A 15,652-nucleotide genomic window follows, 5' to 3' on the forward strand; every position below is an offset into this window, starting at 1 on the left:
TCTAGTATGCCTCTATGCATTTGCACACACTATCCTGAATGCTTGGAATGAGCCTTCATTCTTAAACACCTCTTTAAATTTTAGCTTCCTTCAAAGCTTTGCTTAGCTTATGTACTACTTCTGATATGACATCTTCTTGATGCCTTATTTAATAACCTTTTTTCATTCTTTTTCTTCACCTTTCCTTAATTTTTGCCTCTGTCAGCTACCATCTTGACCTAGCTATCCTTCTCAGGTTTTCATGACATTGCTTTCTCCTGGTTTTCTTCCATCTTGTTTGACCTTGGTTTTCTTTGCTTTATCATTGTCTATGTATCTTCCCTATGCATGTCTATATGCTAGAGCTCTATGTTGTTCCTTCTTTTTTCTCACTGTATTCTCATTGATCTCAACTAATTATAATCTCCTGGACAGTTTTCATAAATATATATCCAATCTCATTTTCTCAATTCCAGTTTCATATCATCTATTGCTTATTATATAGCTCCAGGAGGATATCTCATAGACATCTCAAACTTGACACCTTTACAATAGAATTCATTATCTTTTTCTAATTCATTATCTCCCTACTTCTTAAGTTCCTGATTCTAAGAAATGCCATCCTTCAGGTTGCTTAGATTTTCAACCTTAGATTCATCCTGAATTAGACCATCTCTTCTCACTCTAATATGTACTTTGTTTCCAATCCTTTGACGCTACAAAAAAGTGCTACTCTAAACATTTTAGTATATATGGAGAATTTATTTTATCTCCTTTTGGTCTAGCAGTGGAATCTTCGGGTTAAAAGTGTTGGTGTTCTTTTTCCAAAACACAGCCAGGTGATAAAAGAGTTCAGATCTTTTATTGTGTCCTTCAATATAGCCCGGTTAGCTCAGAGGCTTATCTCTCTGCTTGGTTCCAAGAGATCTGCAGCTTTGCCCTTGGCTTCTGCCTCCGCTTTCTTCAGCCTCCAGCCAGCACCAAGGTAGAAGATATGATGAATCTCTTGCCTCAAAGATAGGGCTTGTGGGCTTCCTCCCAGAGTGCTGCTCTCCGACTCCAAGTAAAACCCTCTCCAGCTCTCAGAGCTTCCTGTATATATATATATATATATATATGATCTCCCAAAGGTTTACTCCGCCTTCTGGAGGGAGAGGGATTCTAGGTTGTCTCCCAGAGTGCTCTCTGGCCCTAAGGGAGGTGTGAATTCAGATATCTCTTTCTAAACCCTGAACTCTCCCAAACATGTGAACTCCATTGAGTACTTAGATACCTATGAGCTCTCTAAAGGTGTGAACACAAGCATTGTTTCCATCAGTTGTACTTAGTACCTTGTTTCAAGTTCTGGCCCAAAATATCTTCTTCTAAGATCAAATCAATCATGTTGAACCATGCCAAATTGGATAATTATTGTCTCTATCAACTCTAATGGCTTAACAGTTTATAAAGATTCCAGCATAAAAGAGTATTAAGACTTAGTCACTTTAATTGCTTAATTCCAAATTACTTTGTAGAATAATTGTACCAGTTCACATCAACAATGAATTAGTGTGCCTATCTCCTTCTCTGCAGCTCTTTAAACATTGACTATTCCTATTTCTATTCCTTTTACTTTTGTTTCTCATTTACATAGACCTGGGTGTTTCACCACCTCAAATACATAAACCTTAGAGTTTTTTTTTCCTAACATAATGGTATTTTGGAGAGTTTCTTAAAATTCCTATTATTTAGTAGATGATCATCCTAGAAATATAGAAAGCATAATTCATTTTATCCTTTTTTTTTATTTAGTGTCTATATGTTTTAAACACATTTCTTACATAAAATTTTGTTTCATTTCAAATTGATTCCTCTTAATTTTTTTTTTGAGAAATTTAATCTATTCATATACAATTTAGTAGTTAACTTTTTTCCTTCTACTTAATATGGTTAAATCAAGGATTGTTAATCTAGTGTTTATCAACTTTACTTTAACTTTTTTAGTATAGTTGTCCTTATAATCCTGTATAGCTTTATTGCCTTTGAAGCATTATTCTGAAAGAGGGAGTTCATAGGCTTCACCAAATTGACAAAAAATGATTAAGAATTCCTGATGTAGTTAGATAGGTGAGGAATAAGGTTAGATAGGTGAGGAATAAGTGGTAGGTAGATAGATGGATGGATAGTAATAGTTAATAGAATCAATTCAAATGAGAGTACTAACTTAAAAGTGAAAAGATACATAGATGTGTGTGCATGCACATATACATATATATATATATACATACATATATGTTTGTGTGTGTATATGTCCTTATTCTTGGATTTAAATTTCCTTCTTAGTCTTTCATTCTCCCTTTATCGCTACAGTTAATTCTTATGTCTTAGTTTGATTATTCTCTGTCCTAGCTCAGATAAGAGAATGGTACTTTAATCTTCCTCCCCCAGTGATGGGGAAAGAGGGTTCTACCCACTGATATTAATTTATATCATATTCCCAGGAAACTCTGCTGTGTTAGCAGAGGTCTGCATTGTCAGGTTCTTCTCTCCCCCCCTCCACTCCCTTCTTTACCAAGAAAAGAATTATCTTGTAGAAAGTTCCCTTACTCCTAATAAGAAAGGGCGAGGCCTCTGAAGTTTGGCTCTTTTTAATTGTATTTTTCTTAAGGTCAGGAGAGCTATTCTCAGGAAAGCACTTACTCTGCTATTTTCCCAAAATTTGTATACCTTATCTTGTGATTTTGGACATTTTTTTAGTCATTTTAATATAGGAACGTCACTTTGATCATTTTACTTTCTGTCTGTATCTTTTCTGCCTCTACGATAACCACTTTGTTCAGATAGTACAGAAATTTATAACCATGATTTTTTTTTTTTAAATTGTTAGTGTAATGCCGAAGAAACTGAGCAAGACAAGAGATTAGAGACCAATTCAATGGTTTATTAAATGGAGAGAAATACTGGGACCAATGGATCCATGTTGATCCCAGGGCTAGATGAGACTATTATCTCAAAGAGTTTAGCCCGGAATATCGGGCAGCAAGCTTTTTATAGAATAACAAGAACGATGATATAATGGAGGTACCTAGAGGTACCTAGGTGAGGATAACCTAATGGAGGGAGGTTACTGATATTCTAATGACATCTAAAATGGATAAACCTTTATCTTGTCAAACATTAAGAAGGAATGTCTATAAAACCTTTAGCTCAAACATTAAGAGGGAAAGGTTATAACCTAAGGCAGAATAATTAAATAGGACAGTTGGAGAAACTGGGTCACAACATTAAAAGGGATCTTTGGCATAACAGTTAGGATGTTTTTTTCTTTTGTTTCTAGTGTTCTGCCTGATAATACTTCAAATTATTTAGTCATTTCAATTCTGCAGCCCATTGGTCCAATGATTTGTGAAAACAAGTCTATAATTACTTATATGAACAAGTCTATAATATAGTCTATAATAAACTCACTTTATGGGTCAATAATTAGTAGATTGGCATTTTTTTAAGTGTCTGCTATGTGCTAGGAATTGCTAGGTGCTAGTAATTCAAAGAAAGCTAAATAGCCTAGTTTCCTTGTTCATAAAAATATACTACACAGGACAGCTGTGTAGTGCAGACAATAGAGCACTAGCCATAGAATCAGAAGGACCTGAGTTCAAATCCAGCCTCAGACACTTAACACTTAGTAGTGTGTGGTTCAGATACCATTTAATAAAAAACTAGAGAGATCTCTAGAAGCAAAGCAAAGTTTATCATCTGTTCTCTGGTGTCCTACCCATCGAGCAGATAATCGAAGGGAGGAGGGGCTGTAGGGGGCAGGGTCAACACTTTTAATCCCTAACGCAAATATGCCCTTCCACCACTGACCCTCGTCCTTATTGGCTGAGGATCTTATATTCTAAAATCAGGAACTACCCAAGAAATTGAACTTGACCAATAAGTACATAGTTATCCATATTTGACTGAAATAGGGAGGATAACAAGAAGGGGACTTAAGGATGCCCTTAGGAGGATAGCAGGGAGGGGGCTTAAATATGCCCTTGATTTAATGCTTAAAGTCCTTCAGGCCCACTTAAACTTTGAAATAAATGAAGCCTTACTCGATTTTCACAACTGTCTTGAAAGATCTCACCTCATCTCGTTCTGTAGTGTATGGTCCAGGGCAAATCACTTAATCCTAATTGCCTTGCTAAAAAAAAAAAAATAATCTTTTTTTTACTTCCCCCTAAAATATATCACATTTCATTTTTCTACAGTATAATTTGCCTGCTGCCTTTCTCTTGGCTTAATATAATGTCATAGTCTTCCCTCTAGACTGTTGGTTGGTTTCTATCCCTCAAGTCCTTTCTCTCTCTACACTACCCTCCACTCAGCTATCCAGATTGATTTTTCTAAAGTACTGGTTTGACTACCTCCCATTTCCTTCCCTATTTGGTAATGTGAAATAAAAATTCCTCTCTTTGATTTTGAAAGTCCAAAACTTTCAAACTTAAACATTTCCTTGCAACTTAAACATTTCCTACCTATCCATCTTCTTCTATTCTCCATTTGTTCTGTGAACCAGTGAAACTGGCATTTTTGCTAAGCTTTGATCTCCTTTCATTGATCAATTTCAGTGGCTTTTCTCTATACCTGAAATATGCCTTGTAGTTTCTCTGGCTTCCTTCTAGTCTCAACTGAAGCCTCACTTTTCCTACTCGTCCTTCAATCTGAATATCTTCCCTCTGAGACCACTACTGATTTATCTTGTATGTATCTGGCTTGTAGATAGTGCTTCCCATGTTGTCCTTCTCATTACTCAAACCTTTATCTTTCTTTGTATCCTTAGTGTGCCTTTACTATGCCTAGTAGGCACTTAATTCCAGTTGAATTGATTTGATGTTTTACTACCAGGATATTTTAATTCCAGAATTAATTCACTGAGCATTGTTCATTGTTCAATACCGTTTACTCAAAATATTATTAATGAGCTTATCCTGAGTACTGATTTATGGGGAAATAAATGTGTTTTGAGACTTGTCTTATTTGTTCTTTGTTTTCTGATTTGGAAAAAGGATAAGAAACCTTCCTCTATATCTATTCAAACAAACTTTAGTTTCAGCATCTTTTTCTTCACTTTTAGATACTGTCTGGATGACCGAAAAGCCTTAGAAAGAGATGGAGGATTTTCTGAACTTCAGTCCCGTCTCATTCGTTATGAAACTCAGACTACGTGTACAAAAGAGTGTTTCCCTGTACCCTGTGTCTTGAGCCCTCTTCCATCACCTGCAGTTTTGTCAGAGCCTGGGAGTGTCCCAGATGGAGAAGCTTTGCAGAGTGAACCAAGAACTGAAGTATCTAGACTGAAGCGGAGATCAAAAGATACAGATTACTTTTATCCCACAAAGAGGTAATAAGTAGGGATAAAAAAAGCACTGGCAGAAAGTTTCTCTCTAGTGCAAATGAAACTTTTCATCTCTCTATTTTTAAGAGATGCTTTCTAGGTGTATGCTAATTTCTTTAATCCCTTTGTTGTAGCAGTATCATGTTTTTATTCCTAATAATAGGCATGCATAGATTTCAAGATAAACTGAAAAAGTGTTTCAGAAAGACATAATACAATGTTTTATTTTATATGAGAAACTTATATAATTTGCTAGATTGATTAAAAAAAATCACAAAATCAAATTTCTGTATGCCTTGTCATATAATTTTAAAGTCTAAAAATCATAAAATCAAGGTTGTTGACATGTAATATAAATTCTATTAAACTTGTCTTTTACTTTTTAGACTTTTGTAGCCCACAAAAATTCATTTTGTTGAATAATTTAAAATAACAGAATGAAATTAATTCCATATAGTCATGGAATGGAGGAAAAGTGGGTTTATGATTTTTTTTGTTCACAGATAATTGTGTACTCAGTGTAATCTATACAACTGAAATGCAACAAAATATGCATTGATTTTCTGGCACTTGTGCTTATTTTGGTCTAACAATTAACACTAAGAAAACACGTACTCCAACAACCAATTCCACACCATCCATATGTGGAACCACAAGTTATAGCAAATGGAGAAGTTCTGAATGCAGAGGATAAGTTTACTTATCTTGGCAGTATAATTTCTGGGATGGACACAAATGATGAAGTTGGTTCATTCCCAGAGTTAGCTCAGTGTGTGGAAAGCTCCAAGGAAAATGTGGGAGAGGAGAGATATTAGACTGCTCACCAAACTGAAGGTCTAAAGAGCCATTATGCTGACCCCATTGTTGTATGCCTGTGAAACCTGAACAGCACATGCCAGGAAATTGAATCATTTCCATCTGAATTGTCTTAGGAAGATTCTGAAGATCTCCTGGCAGGATAAGGTACCAGACAACTGAGGCCCTTTCTCAAATTAAACTGCCAAGCATTCAATTCTACTGCAGGGAGCACAGCTCTGATTGGCTGGCCTGTTGTTCAAATGCCAATTGTATATTTGCCTAAAAGACTATTTTATGGAGAACTCACACCATATAAGCACTCATACGATGGTCAAAAAAAGTGATAAAAGGACACTGAAAGTCTATGAAGAACTTGATAATCAATGGTGTGACATGGGAGACAATGACAAAAGACTTCCCAGCATGGGATATCCTACCAAAGAAGGTGCTTTGCTCTGAGCAAAGTAGAATTTCAGGAGTTCAAAAGAAACGTGAGCTATGCAAATTTAGAGACATTTCCATTCCAAATGTTCATATGAACTATTTGTGTCTGACCTTTAGTAGAATTTTCCAACCTCATATTGTCTGATCAACCACAGTCATACCTTGACTTCAACACAGTGATATCACTGTTGGTCCTCTTCAAGAACAAAGGATAATAACCAACTGTAGCAAGTAGATAAAACTTTTTCATGCAAGGTCTTAATGAAGTCCTTGTGCACTTTTTAAACTTAAAAATAGATTTAGTTGTATAAATGGTAATAGATAAATGGCAAATGTTTAAACTTTAGGAGATAAATTTTGTGTTAGACATTGGAAAATTTTTTTTTAAATGGCTTATAACGTCTGCTTTTGCTAGAAAAATTAAGACCCAAATTAGCAATGAGATGACTTTAAAAAATACCCCCCCCCCAATTGCAGATAACGTCTAGCGTAATAATAATTTATTAAATTTGGTAAAAAAAATATTTATGGGTTCTTGTAAAGGTGAGGATTTTAATTCATTCCAAAGCAATTTATGAGAATATTAGCAAGATTAAGGAGCAATAAGAATTACATAGTTACACTTAACTTGCATTAATATTGTAATAGTTCTACTTATCTGAGCAACAATATTTTATAAGGTATGTCATGTTCCTTGAATACTAATACAAAACACTCCCTTTTCTAATGTTGTCTTTAGAATAATTATTTTCTATTTACATACACCAAAGTGAAATGAGTAGAGGAATTTTAACTAGTAGCTTTAGATTCAGTGTAAGAAATATCATTCTAATAGCTCTATTTGAAAATAGAATGGGGTGTCTCATGAGTGTAGTGAGTTTCCCATTAATAATCGTTACCAATCATAGAAGAAATTAATGTTCTGGGAAAAAGAGCAAGACCAAGATGGATTTTTTAGATCTCATCCTTCTTTAGTACTCTATAATCTGTGGTTATATGAAGACTTTATCAAGCTTATAGTACTGGAATATAATAAAATTCAATTCCTATGTAGGTGCTAAAGAAATCTTTGCTGTTGCTTGTCCAATATGTTAGAAATATCAGCTTAGAATGTTGTTTCTAAACACCATTCTTTTTAAAAAAAAAAAACTAAATAACCAAACTAATTGTGCTGTATTGATTACTTGTGAAATTAGAAAGAAATTAGTTACTATATTCTCTTGTTTTTGAACTCCTAAATACCAGAGGAAATGTTTATATAGAAAATGGATGTCATAGCAAATACATATTTACTTAACTTGTTTTTGTTTTTTTTCTCCTAGCAGATTAACAAAATCTGAAAGCTCTGATTCACTTCTTTCTCAAGCAAGTGGTAATAGTGGACTTCATCATGCAGTGACAACTACAAGATCTAACCCACATCGATCTTTATCTGCAACTTGTCCATCTATTCAGGCAGCTAGTTCTGAAGTTCGAAAAGTAACTTCAAAGGCAGGTGTAGGTCAGAGAAATGTACAAGAATCAGACCCAAAAAGGCAAGCTAAGGAATCAAGATCACAGAAACATACTCGGGTAAAGATTTCTTTCACTTGGTCATAACAATTATTGGGAAAATTATATTCTGTTGTTAAAATAATACAAAAGAAAAAATGTAGAATTTTATGGAGGTAATACAGAAGAAATTCAAGGCATAAATATCAGTTCTGAATTCATAGTTACCATGTTCTGCTAATATAATTAACATGAAGTATATTCACTTACCTATTTCATATATAACTTTTTTCAGAACTGAATATGTATACATGCATACACACACACACACATTATAAACGTGTATTTAAGTAGATTATATATATGTAGATATGGCTATAGATATAGCTATATCTAGATAAATACAAGTTTGACCATATATAAACATCTATATAGCTATATGTATATATACACATACATATGTATACAGATACACCCAGATATTGTATAATGAAATACAAAATAATAAAAAAAGTGACTTCTGGTGCAGTGTCAGACCTAGAGTCAGGAAAACTTATTTTCCAGATTTCAGATTTGACCTCAGACACTTAGTAGCTGTGTGACCTTAGGCAAGTCACTTAACCCTGTTTGCCTCAGTTCCCTCATCTATTAAATGAACTGGAGAAGGAAATGGTAAACCACTTTAGTATCTATGCAAAGAAAACTCTCCAGGGAGTGGGAGGAGAGGGTTACAAAGAAGTGAACATGATTGAAATGACTAAACAACAAAAAATAATTATATAAAATATCAACCTGCAAAAGTTTTGCATTTTTCAGAAATTTTGTCATGCATTGTATTCTCTTCAAGATGCTGAAAGAAGTGGTTACTAAAACTCTAAAGAAACACAACATTTCTGAGGACCATGGTTGTTTTTCAGCCTGTAGTCAGCGTCTCTTTGAGATATCTAAATTCTATCTAAAGGTAAGATGTCTTCCTCTGTGATCAGCGTTTTGACTCTAATTCTTAGATTTGTGTATGGTTTTAATAATATTTTTTTAAAAAACAGCAAAATTGTAGCCAATTTTCCAAACCTTGACAGTGAGAGTCAGGAGTAACAAGAATTAAATCAATGCATCTTCTTTTCTTCTCCCTATTCTCTTTCCAGTCTTTTCTATTCAGGTTGTCAGTGACATTTATTGATGGTCTCTGGTATGCCAGATAGTTTGTTAAGTGCCAGGGATACAAAGAAAGAAGACAATCCTTGCTCTCAAGGAGCTTACAGAATTACCAACCCTTTCTGAAAGCTATGTTATATACACTCAGTCTTTCTTTTAAGCTCAAGGTATATAAATATATTCTACTGGATATAATGTATTTAAATTAGTAAATGACAAGACATCACACTCAATATATTGAGTATCAAAATTTGAATCCAAAATGATGAATGAATGAATCAAAAAATGATTGACATAGCAGGATGTGTGCTAAATTCTGAGGATACAAACAAAAAAGGCAAAGAGTGTCCTTGCCCTTCAAAAAGTTTATATTCTCATGGAGAAAACAAACATGGGGAGGACTGATGTGCAGCAAAAGTTTAGGAGGTTAAGATAGTTGGAAAGTGGGGAAGCAGATCAGTACCCATTCAGAAACATGGTGAAGTTGATTTGATCATAATTTGACCAGTCTTGTAAGATTACATGTATTAGAGATAAACACAGTTTTTTCTTAGTTTCAAACAGTCAACTGCATGGTTAAAAGAAGTGACTAAACAGCAATTTGTAAAAAAAAGTATCCATGAGAATGTAAAGTGACTAAAAGCCTGTGCATAAGCATTACTTTAAGAGTGCCCTACCAGTTCTGAAAATGTGATGATCTTACAATGTTTTATAGTTGCCATAGACTGCTTTATTCAAACTGTAATTACTAGGCAGCATATTTAAGGAAAGAATGTGAAACTCTAAAGTAGGAAAGATCTGGGTTCAAATCTCAAATGCATGGTAAGCGGATAAAATCGAGTCGATAAAAGTAACGTTTCACTTTAAATACCTATCCTTAAATTGTGCTAAAAATAGAAACTGATTAATATAGTCTTCATAAGTATAACAGGTACTCTTGTTTATAAGTTGATGAGACTAAACAGTGTTGTTTTATTTTTTTAATTTTCCCCCTTTATTAATTACCGTACAAAGAAGATAGAATAATCTGCATAACCTCACATGAGTATTATTTATGCGATTATATTACATTTAGGATCTGAAAACTTCAAGAGGTCTGTTTGAAGAAATGAAGAAAACAGCAAATAGCAATGCTAAACAGGTAGGTCGCCTATTTAGAGCCAGTGATCTTTCATAGTTGTTTTACTAGTTTCGGGAAGGTTTGGAGTTCCTAGTTTTCAGTTCAAGGAAAAAAGAAAGAGTGCAAAAACATGACAGAGTTAGCATACAGAGAGTAGAACCAGGCAACTTCATTGAAGAAAAATTCATTAAAAAAGAGGCAGTCTGGGAAGAGTGAGGATCATGAACCTGATACATGTTGAATATGGGGGGAATTGGGAACTAGGCATATTCAACTCCTTTCCTCCCGTTGCCTCTCTCTAACTTGACTCAAATATATTCCTTTAAGAAAATTATTTCATTGACTTATTTTAATAACAACATATTTAGGAATGTTAACTGAATTCCTTAAAAATTACATATGTATAATGTTTTCCTGTGTTTTAAGTATTAAGTGTAAATGTTTAGGACAACTAGTTGGTACAGTGGATAGAGCACCAGCCCTGAAGTCAGGGGAACCCGAGTTCAAATTTGACCTCAGACACTTAACACTTCCTAGCTATGTGACCCTAGGCAAGTCATTTAACCCCAATTGCCTCAAAAAAAAAAAAAAAGTAAATAAGTTATTTGCAGTTATTTTAAGAAAAGTTCTGCATCCTTCCCCTTCTTCTTCCCCCCCCCCCCCCCCCCCCCCCTTTAGGAAAAATGCTCACCTATTGCAAGCCTTACTTTGTCACTACTATGTTTAGCCAATCTGGAGATTTCCTGAAGCCTTTACTCCAGTGTCATGTATGCACTAGAGATTTAATCAGTATATTTTGAATGAATTTTGGAGCGTTACATATGATTTTAGTAGAGCTGGTCCTTTGTGAAGACTATGACTTACATCCTAAATCATTTGTCCAAGACAGTATTTAAGAGGTTGCTATAGTTAATGAGGCTGTTTATTTAAAGATATTAATTCCAAGTTAAAGAATACGAGTTCTGTTTTCAATCAGTTCTGATATTCTGGCTTTGCTTCTTTTGAAATGAACTCTCTGAAATGTTTTTTATGAAGGGGGAACATTTAGACAGCTAATAATGTGGCAAAAATTAGGCATTAACCAATATCTAATATATACCAAGATAAGGTTGAAATGGGTTCATAACTTAGACAAATAGATCTTGTCTACTACAAGTAGATTAGGAGAGTAAAGAATATTCTACTTGCCAGATCTGCACAAAAGGGAGGAATTTATGGCCAAAGAAGAAGTAAGGAACATTATGAAATGCAAAATAGATAATTTTAATTATATTAAATTAAATTTTGTGAAGGGGGGACAGTAGACAGTACCATGCTCTTCAGTAAAAGTATAATAAGGGTCCTTTAGTAAATAAAAAATATTGTTGCATTTGTAAGATCAAGTCAGATCTAACATTCTTTCATGTAAAGTGTCCATTATGCTTTTTTGAAATGTAGACCATAAGGTAAAATGTAATGGTTTTCTCAAATATTTCTCAAAAATTTCTAACTCCTTCTGTTTTGTATTGACACATTACCAGAATAATCTAAATTTTCTTTTTTCTACAGGTGATTGAATGGGTATTAGAGAAGACGAACAAGAAATAACAGATTGATTCTGTTTGAATATATTGTTAAATTATGGGAGGTTATTTGACATTCTTCTGTCTCACTGAAGTTCTAAGTTTCAAATTTGGCTCAAAAATTTGTTCAATTTAAGATTATTTTATTTTATTGACTTCCTTTAATCCCTACAGATTTAGGGATGTTTAGCTATATACTTTTAAATTTATATGCATATTTATACTATTTTTCTGTACTTTAACAAGAGAAAATATTTTATATGTTTTGTATAGTTATTATTTACAGTTATTTTAAGAATACAATAAATAAAACAATTTTATTTTCCATTTCTTGGATAGAATATATTATTTGACCAACTTAAATTACAGATCTCTACAATTTTGTTATTTGCCCTTCCTCTTAGGCCCAAACTATCAATTCCTAACATAAAACTTGATGGTTTTCCCTAAAGTTCTTTTGTACATTAATGAATATTGCCTCACCTCCTTTCAATGGCCTGGAAGTAGTGAGTTTATGAGAACCTGTGAGTTTAGAAATTTGGCGAAGGGTAAAAAAAAATGCGATGAAAAGAAGCAATAGCTGAAAGAAACTTCTCAGAATAATCTTCCAAATTTTGAAGCTTATTTAGCAATGAGCAATTATTCTCCTTCCACAGGATCACTACTATTCACTTCCCCCCAAAAAGATCTCTCCCAATTTGCTTAAATTTTTCTACTGTATCTTGCCTTGATTCTGGAATTCTGGAATTTTGCCATTGAAGGATTTCTTTTTCCTTTAAATTAAGTAAGCATCTTCCTTTTTAAAATGAAAATGCTTATAGGCAAAAAGGCCAGGGACTCTTAGTCATTTTTAACTTAGTCTGAATTAGTTTAATTCATAGCTTTCCCTTAACATCTAGGTAAGGTCTTCTGCTCTATGGAAATCAAAGTTTTAATTTAGGGGGCGGGGAAGAATGAATACCCTAAGAATAAGGCACAGCCTTGCTGGGAGAGGAGGTAAGAAGAGGGAGAAAGTTTAAAAAAGAAAAAAAAAAAGACTTCAAAATTTTGAAACCAGAAAAGGAGAAGAAATTATTTTTCTCTTTTTTGTGATTCTTTTTTTCAGTAACTGCCCTAAAAAGCATTTGCTTTTCAACTGAGAGCAGGGGTTCAAGTCCAGAATTAGCCACCGTGGACCTTGGATCAATCCATCAGTCAGCATTTATTAAGTGCCTACTATTGCAGGGCTTTGAATATTCAAAGACAAAAATGGAATAGTCCCTCCCTACATAGTTGGTTTTCATAGGTGCAGTATTATAAGTATTTTTGTAGTTCTATATTCTTATATTTAGTTTTATAGTTCAGTGAAACACTGAAAGTCAGAGAAATTAGGAGACTTGCTCATATGCACACAAAGTGTATATGCCAGAGTCAGCATTTGAATCTTGTTCTCTCCGACTCTGTTGCTTTGGCTGTGACATCACGTGCTCCTATACAATTTGGTGTTGTCTACTTTTTCCAAAATTATTATTATTGTTGTTACTGTGGAAAAATTATTTCCATAGTGAAAATCATTCCCATATTTTAACTTTTTTTTTTGTTTCAGAATTAAATCTATTGTGTTAATATATTATTTTTGAAAAGCAATTTCTCTACTTTTCAGTCATTTAGCAATTTGTACCCTTAGATCATCAACAGCTTTTGCTCTTTTAATTCTGTGGGTTTGATAGACAAAGTTTTTTGGAATCCTTATCTTCCTCTTTCCTCCCTAAGGCTCTGCTGTTTAAAGGATAGTTTATATCTTTTCTTTTAAACTTTTATAAATAGATACATCTTATTGATTAATAGTTTTTAAATTCCTTTCAAATGGAGATAATTATTATGATGGGGAAACTTTGACGCATGTCTAAATTATTAAATGAAGCATTTTGACTTTTGTTATTCTATTCTTCATTTTGAAGAGCACCAGTAATATCACAAGGTAATGTTAAGTGAATTGGAATTTAGAGTTGCACAAAGTCTTGCTCTCTCTTCCAGAGTAAATGAAGTCTAATAGCAAGACAAAAATCAAGAGACCTAGTGATGATATGGTATGCAGTGGATCTCCTTCATGGCTATTGGAACAAATTGTTCTTGTTCACCTATCCTACTGGCAAAGGTCTTCATATGCTTAGGGTAGACATTCCTCTTAACTTATCAAGAGGTTTGAAGCCCATTGGTTACTCTCAATCTGTTTTAGCCCATCTACTGACATGATTTTACCAGTGGGTGACTTCTTTGTGTGATACAGCTTCTTGAAGCCACAGATGAGAGTTAGGTAAAGGTGGGCACCAAAGATGGATGAGCATCCTTGAAAAGAACTTAGGAAACTCACACACCAGGTGTGCTAATCCTTCCTGGATATCCCATACTCCTTACTCACAAAATGAAGAAATATCTATTTTAATATGGCTTTAAAAAATACATTTTCTATCTCTGATACTTTCCCCTTAATTGAGAAACTATTATGTTTTATTCTATTAGTATTGTAACTTTCGGATAGGGAAATTGTCAAGCCATCTTTTGAAAAGGCACTTCCATTTTTTATCTTTTCAGGTCTCAGAACAGTGGTATCAAACTCAAGTTGAAAAGGGGGCTACCATGATTTAGAAAACCTTGTTAAAGTTATTTATATTTTGTTGTATATTTATTTTGTCAAATTTTTCTCAATTACATTTTAATGTACTTCCCTTGACATCTCTAACTCTAGAACTTTGGTGATCAAGTCATCACTTGATGCTTCAATTGTTTCAATTCAGAAGGTCATTTTATTTATTTATATTATGAGTTATCGGACTAGCGAGAAGGAATTCTTTCCTTCTGATGGGTAGATCTCTCTAAAATCAAGATAAAAAATATTATACAGATCACTTAGTAAATATAATCAAAACTAAACTAGAGTTTTGTTTATTTTTTTCTCATCAAACTATAGTAAAATGAAGAATTGTCCTTTTCTGGGAATATTTCTCTGTAAGGAAATAAGACCAGGAATTGGGAGGCCTTCATTCAAAATTGATTCTCCATTTATTTACAAGATCTTTATAAAAATTACTTTCTCTGGGACCCTTTTTCCTTATCTGTTAAATAAAGGAATTGAACTAATGATCCCCACAATTTAGATGGCACAATTGATAGAGTGTTGAACTTGGAATCGGGAAGAGCTGAGCTAACGTATTTCCTTAGAACCCAGTGATGTAGTAGTAGTGTTTAGTCTACTCATCTGTAAAACAAGAGAGTTGTTACTCCTCAGCCTCCAGGGCCCTTCTTCAATCAGGCTGTAAATAGTGCTGAAGTGATTTTGACAAAAATCACTTATTCTTTCTGAGCTATCAGTGTTGATCTGCCATTTGCCACGTGCTCTATTCTACTGTGCTGGACTCTGGGAGGATAGAATAAACAGTTAACAAGAACTTACTCTAAAGTTCGGTTAATTTCCTTGAGGACATTGTCTTCCTTAGCTGTAAACATGAATCCAAACTGCACAAAATTTATGCCCAATGACAAACTATGTAATTAAGTTCAGTATTATGTGGAATAGAGTGCTATAAGTTCAGAAGAGAGAGAAAATCTAGAGTAGTTATGGAAGGAGTTGTGAAATAGGTTGGACTAGAAGAATGTTGGTAGGACTTCATAGAATCGATCACAATTGTAGCGCTGCAAAGGACCTCAGGCAAACCCTTAATTTTACAGAGGAGGAAGAAACTGAGGCTGAGATGAGGCTTA

General features: G+C 33.9%; 1 protein-coding gene across 3 annotated transcripts in view; it reads left to right on the top strand.

The window, feature by feature from the left end:
• The window catches only part of MTBP (MDM2 binding protein), a 70,506-nt gene extending 58,309 nt beyond the window's left edge, over positions 1–12,197 (top strand). For 2 of the 3 annotated variants that reach the window (XM_031947147.1, XM_031947149.1), the window contains 5 exons: positions 5,081–5,347; positions 7,906–8,155; positions 8,922–9,035; positions 10,305–10,370; positions 11,898–12,197. In XM_031947147.1, coding sequence (XP_031803007.1) covers positions 5,081–5,347; positions 7,906–8,155; positions 8,922–9,035; positions 10,305–10,370; positions 11,898–11,936 — 736 coding nt within the window. In that variant the 3' untranslated portion in view covers positions 11,937–12,197. The remainder of the gene's footprint in view (positions 1–5,080; positions 5,348–7,905; positions 8,156–8,921; positions 9,036–10,304; positions 10,371–11,897) is intronic. The other variant, XM_031947148.1, reaches the window with a different exon arrangement.
• The last annotated feature ends 3,455 nt before the right edge of the window (positions 12,198–15,652 follow it).

This window comes from Sarcophilus harrisii, chromosome 1, assembly GCF_902635505.1.
Source record: "Sarcophilus harrisii chromosome 1, mSarHar1.11, whole genome shotgun sequence".
Taxonomy (NCBI): Eukaryota; Metazoa; Chordata; class Mammalia; order Dasyuromorphia; family Dasyuridae; genus Sarcophilus; species Sarcophilus harrisii.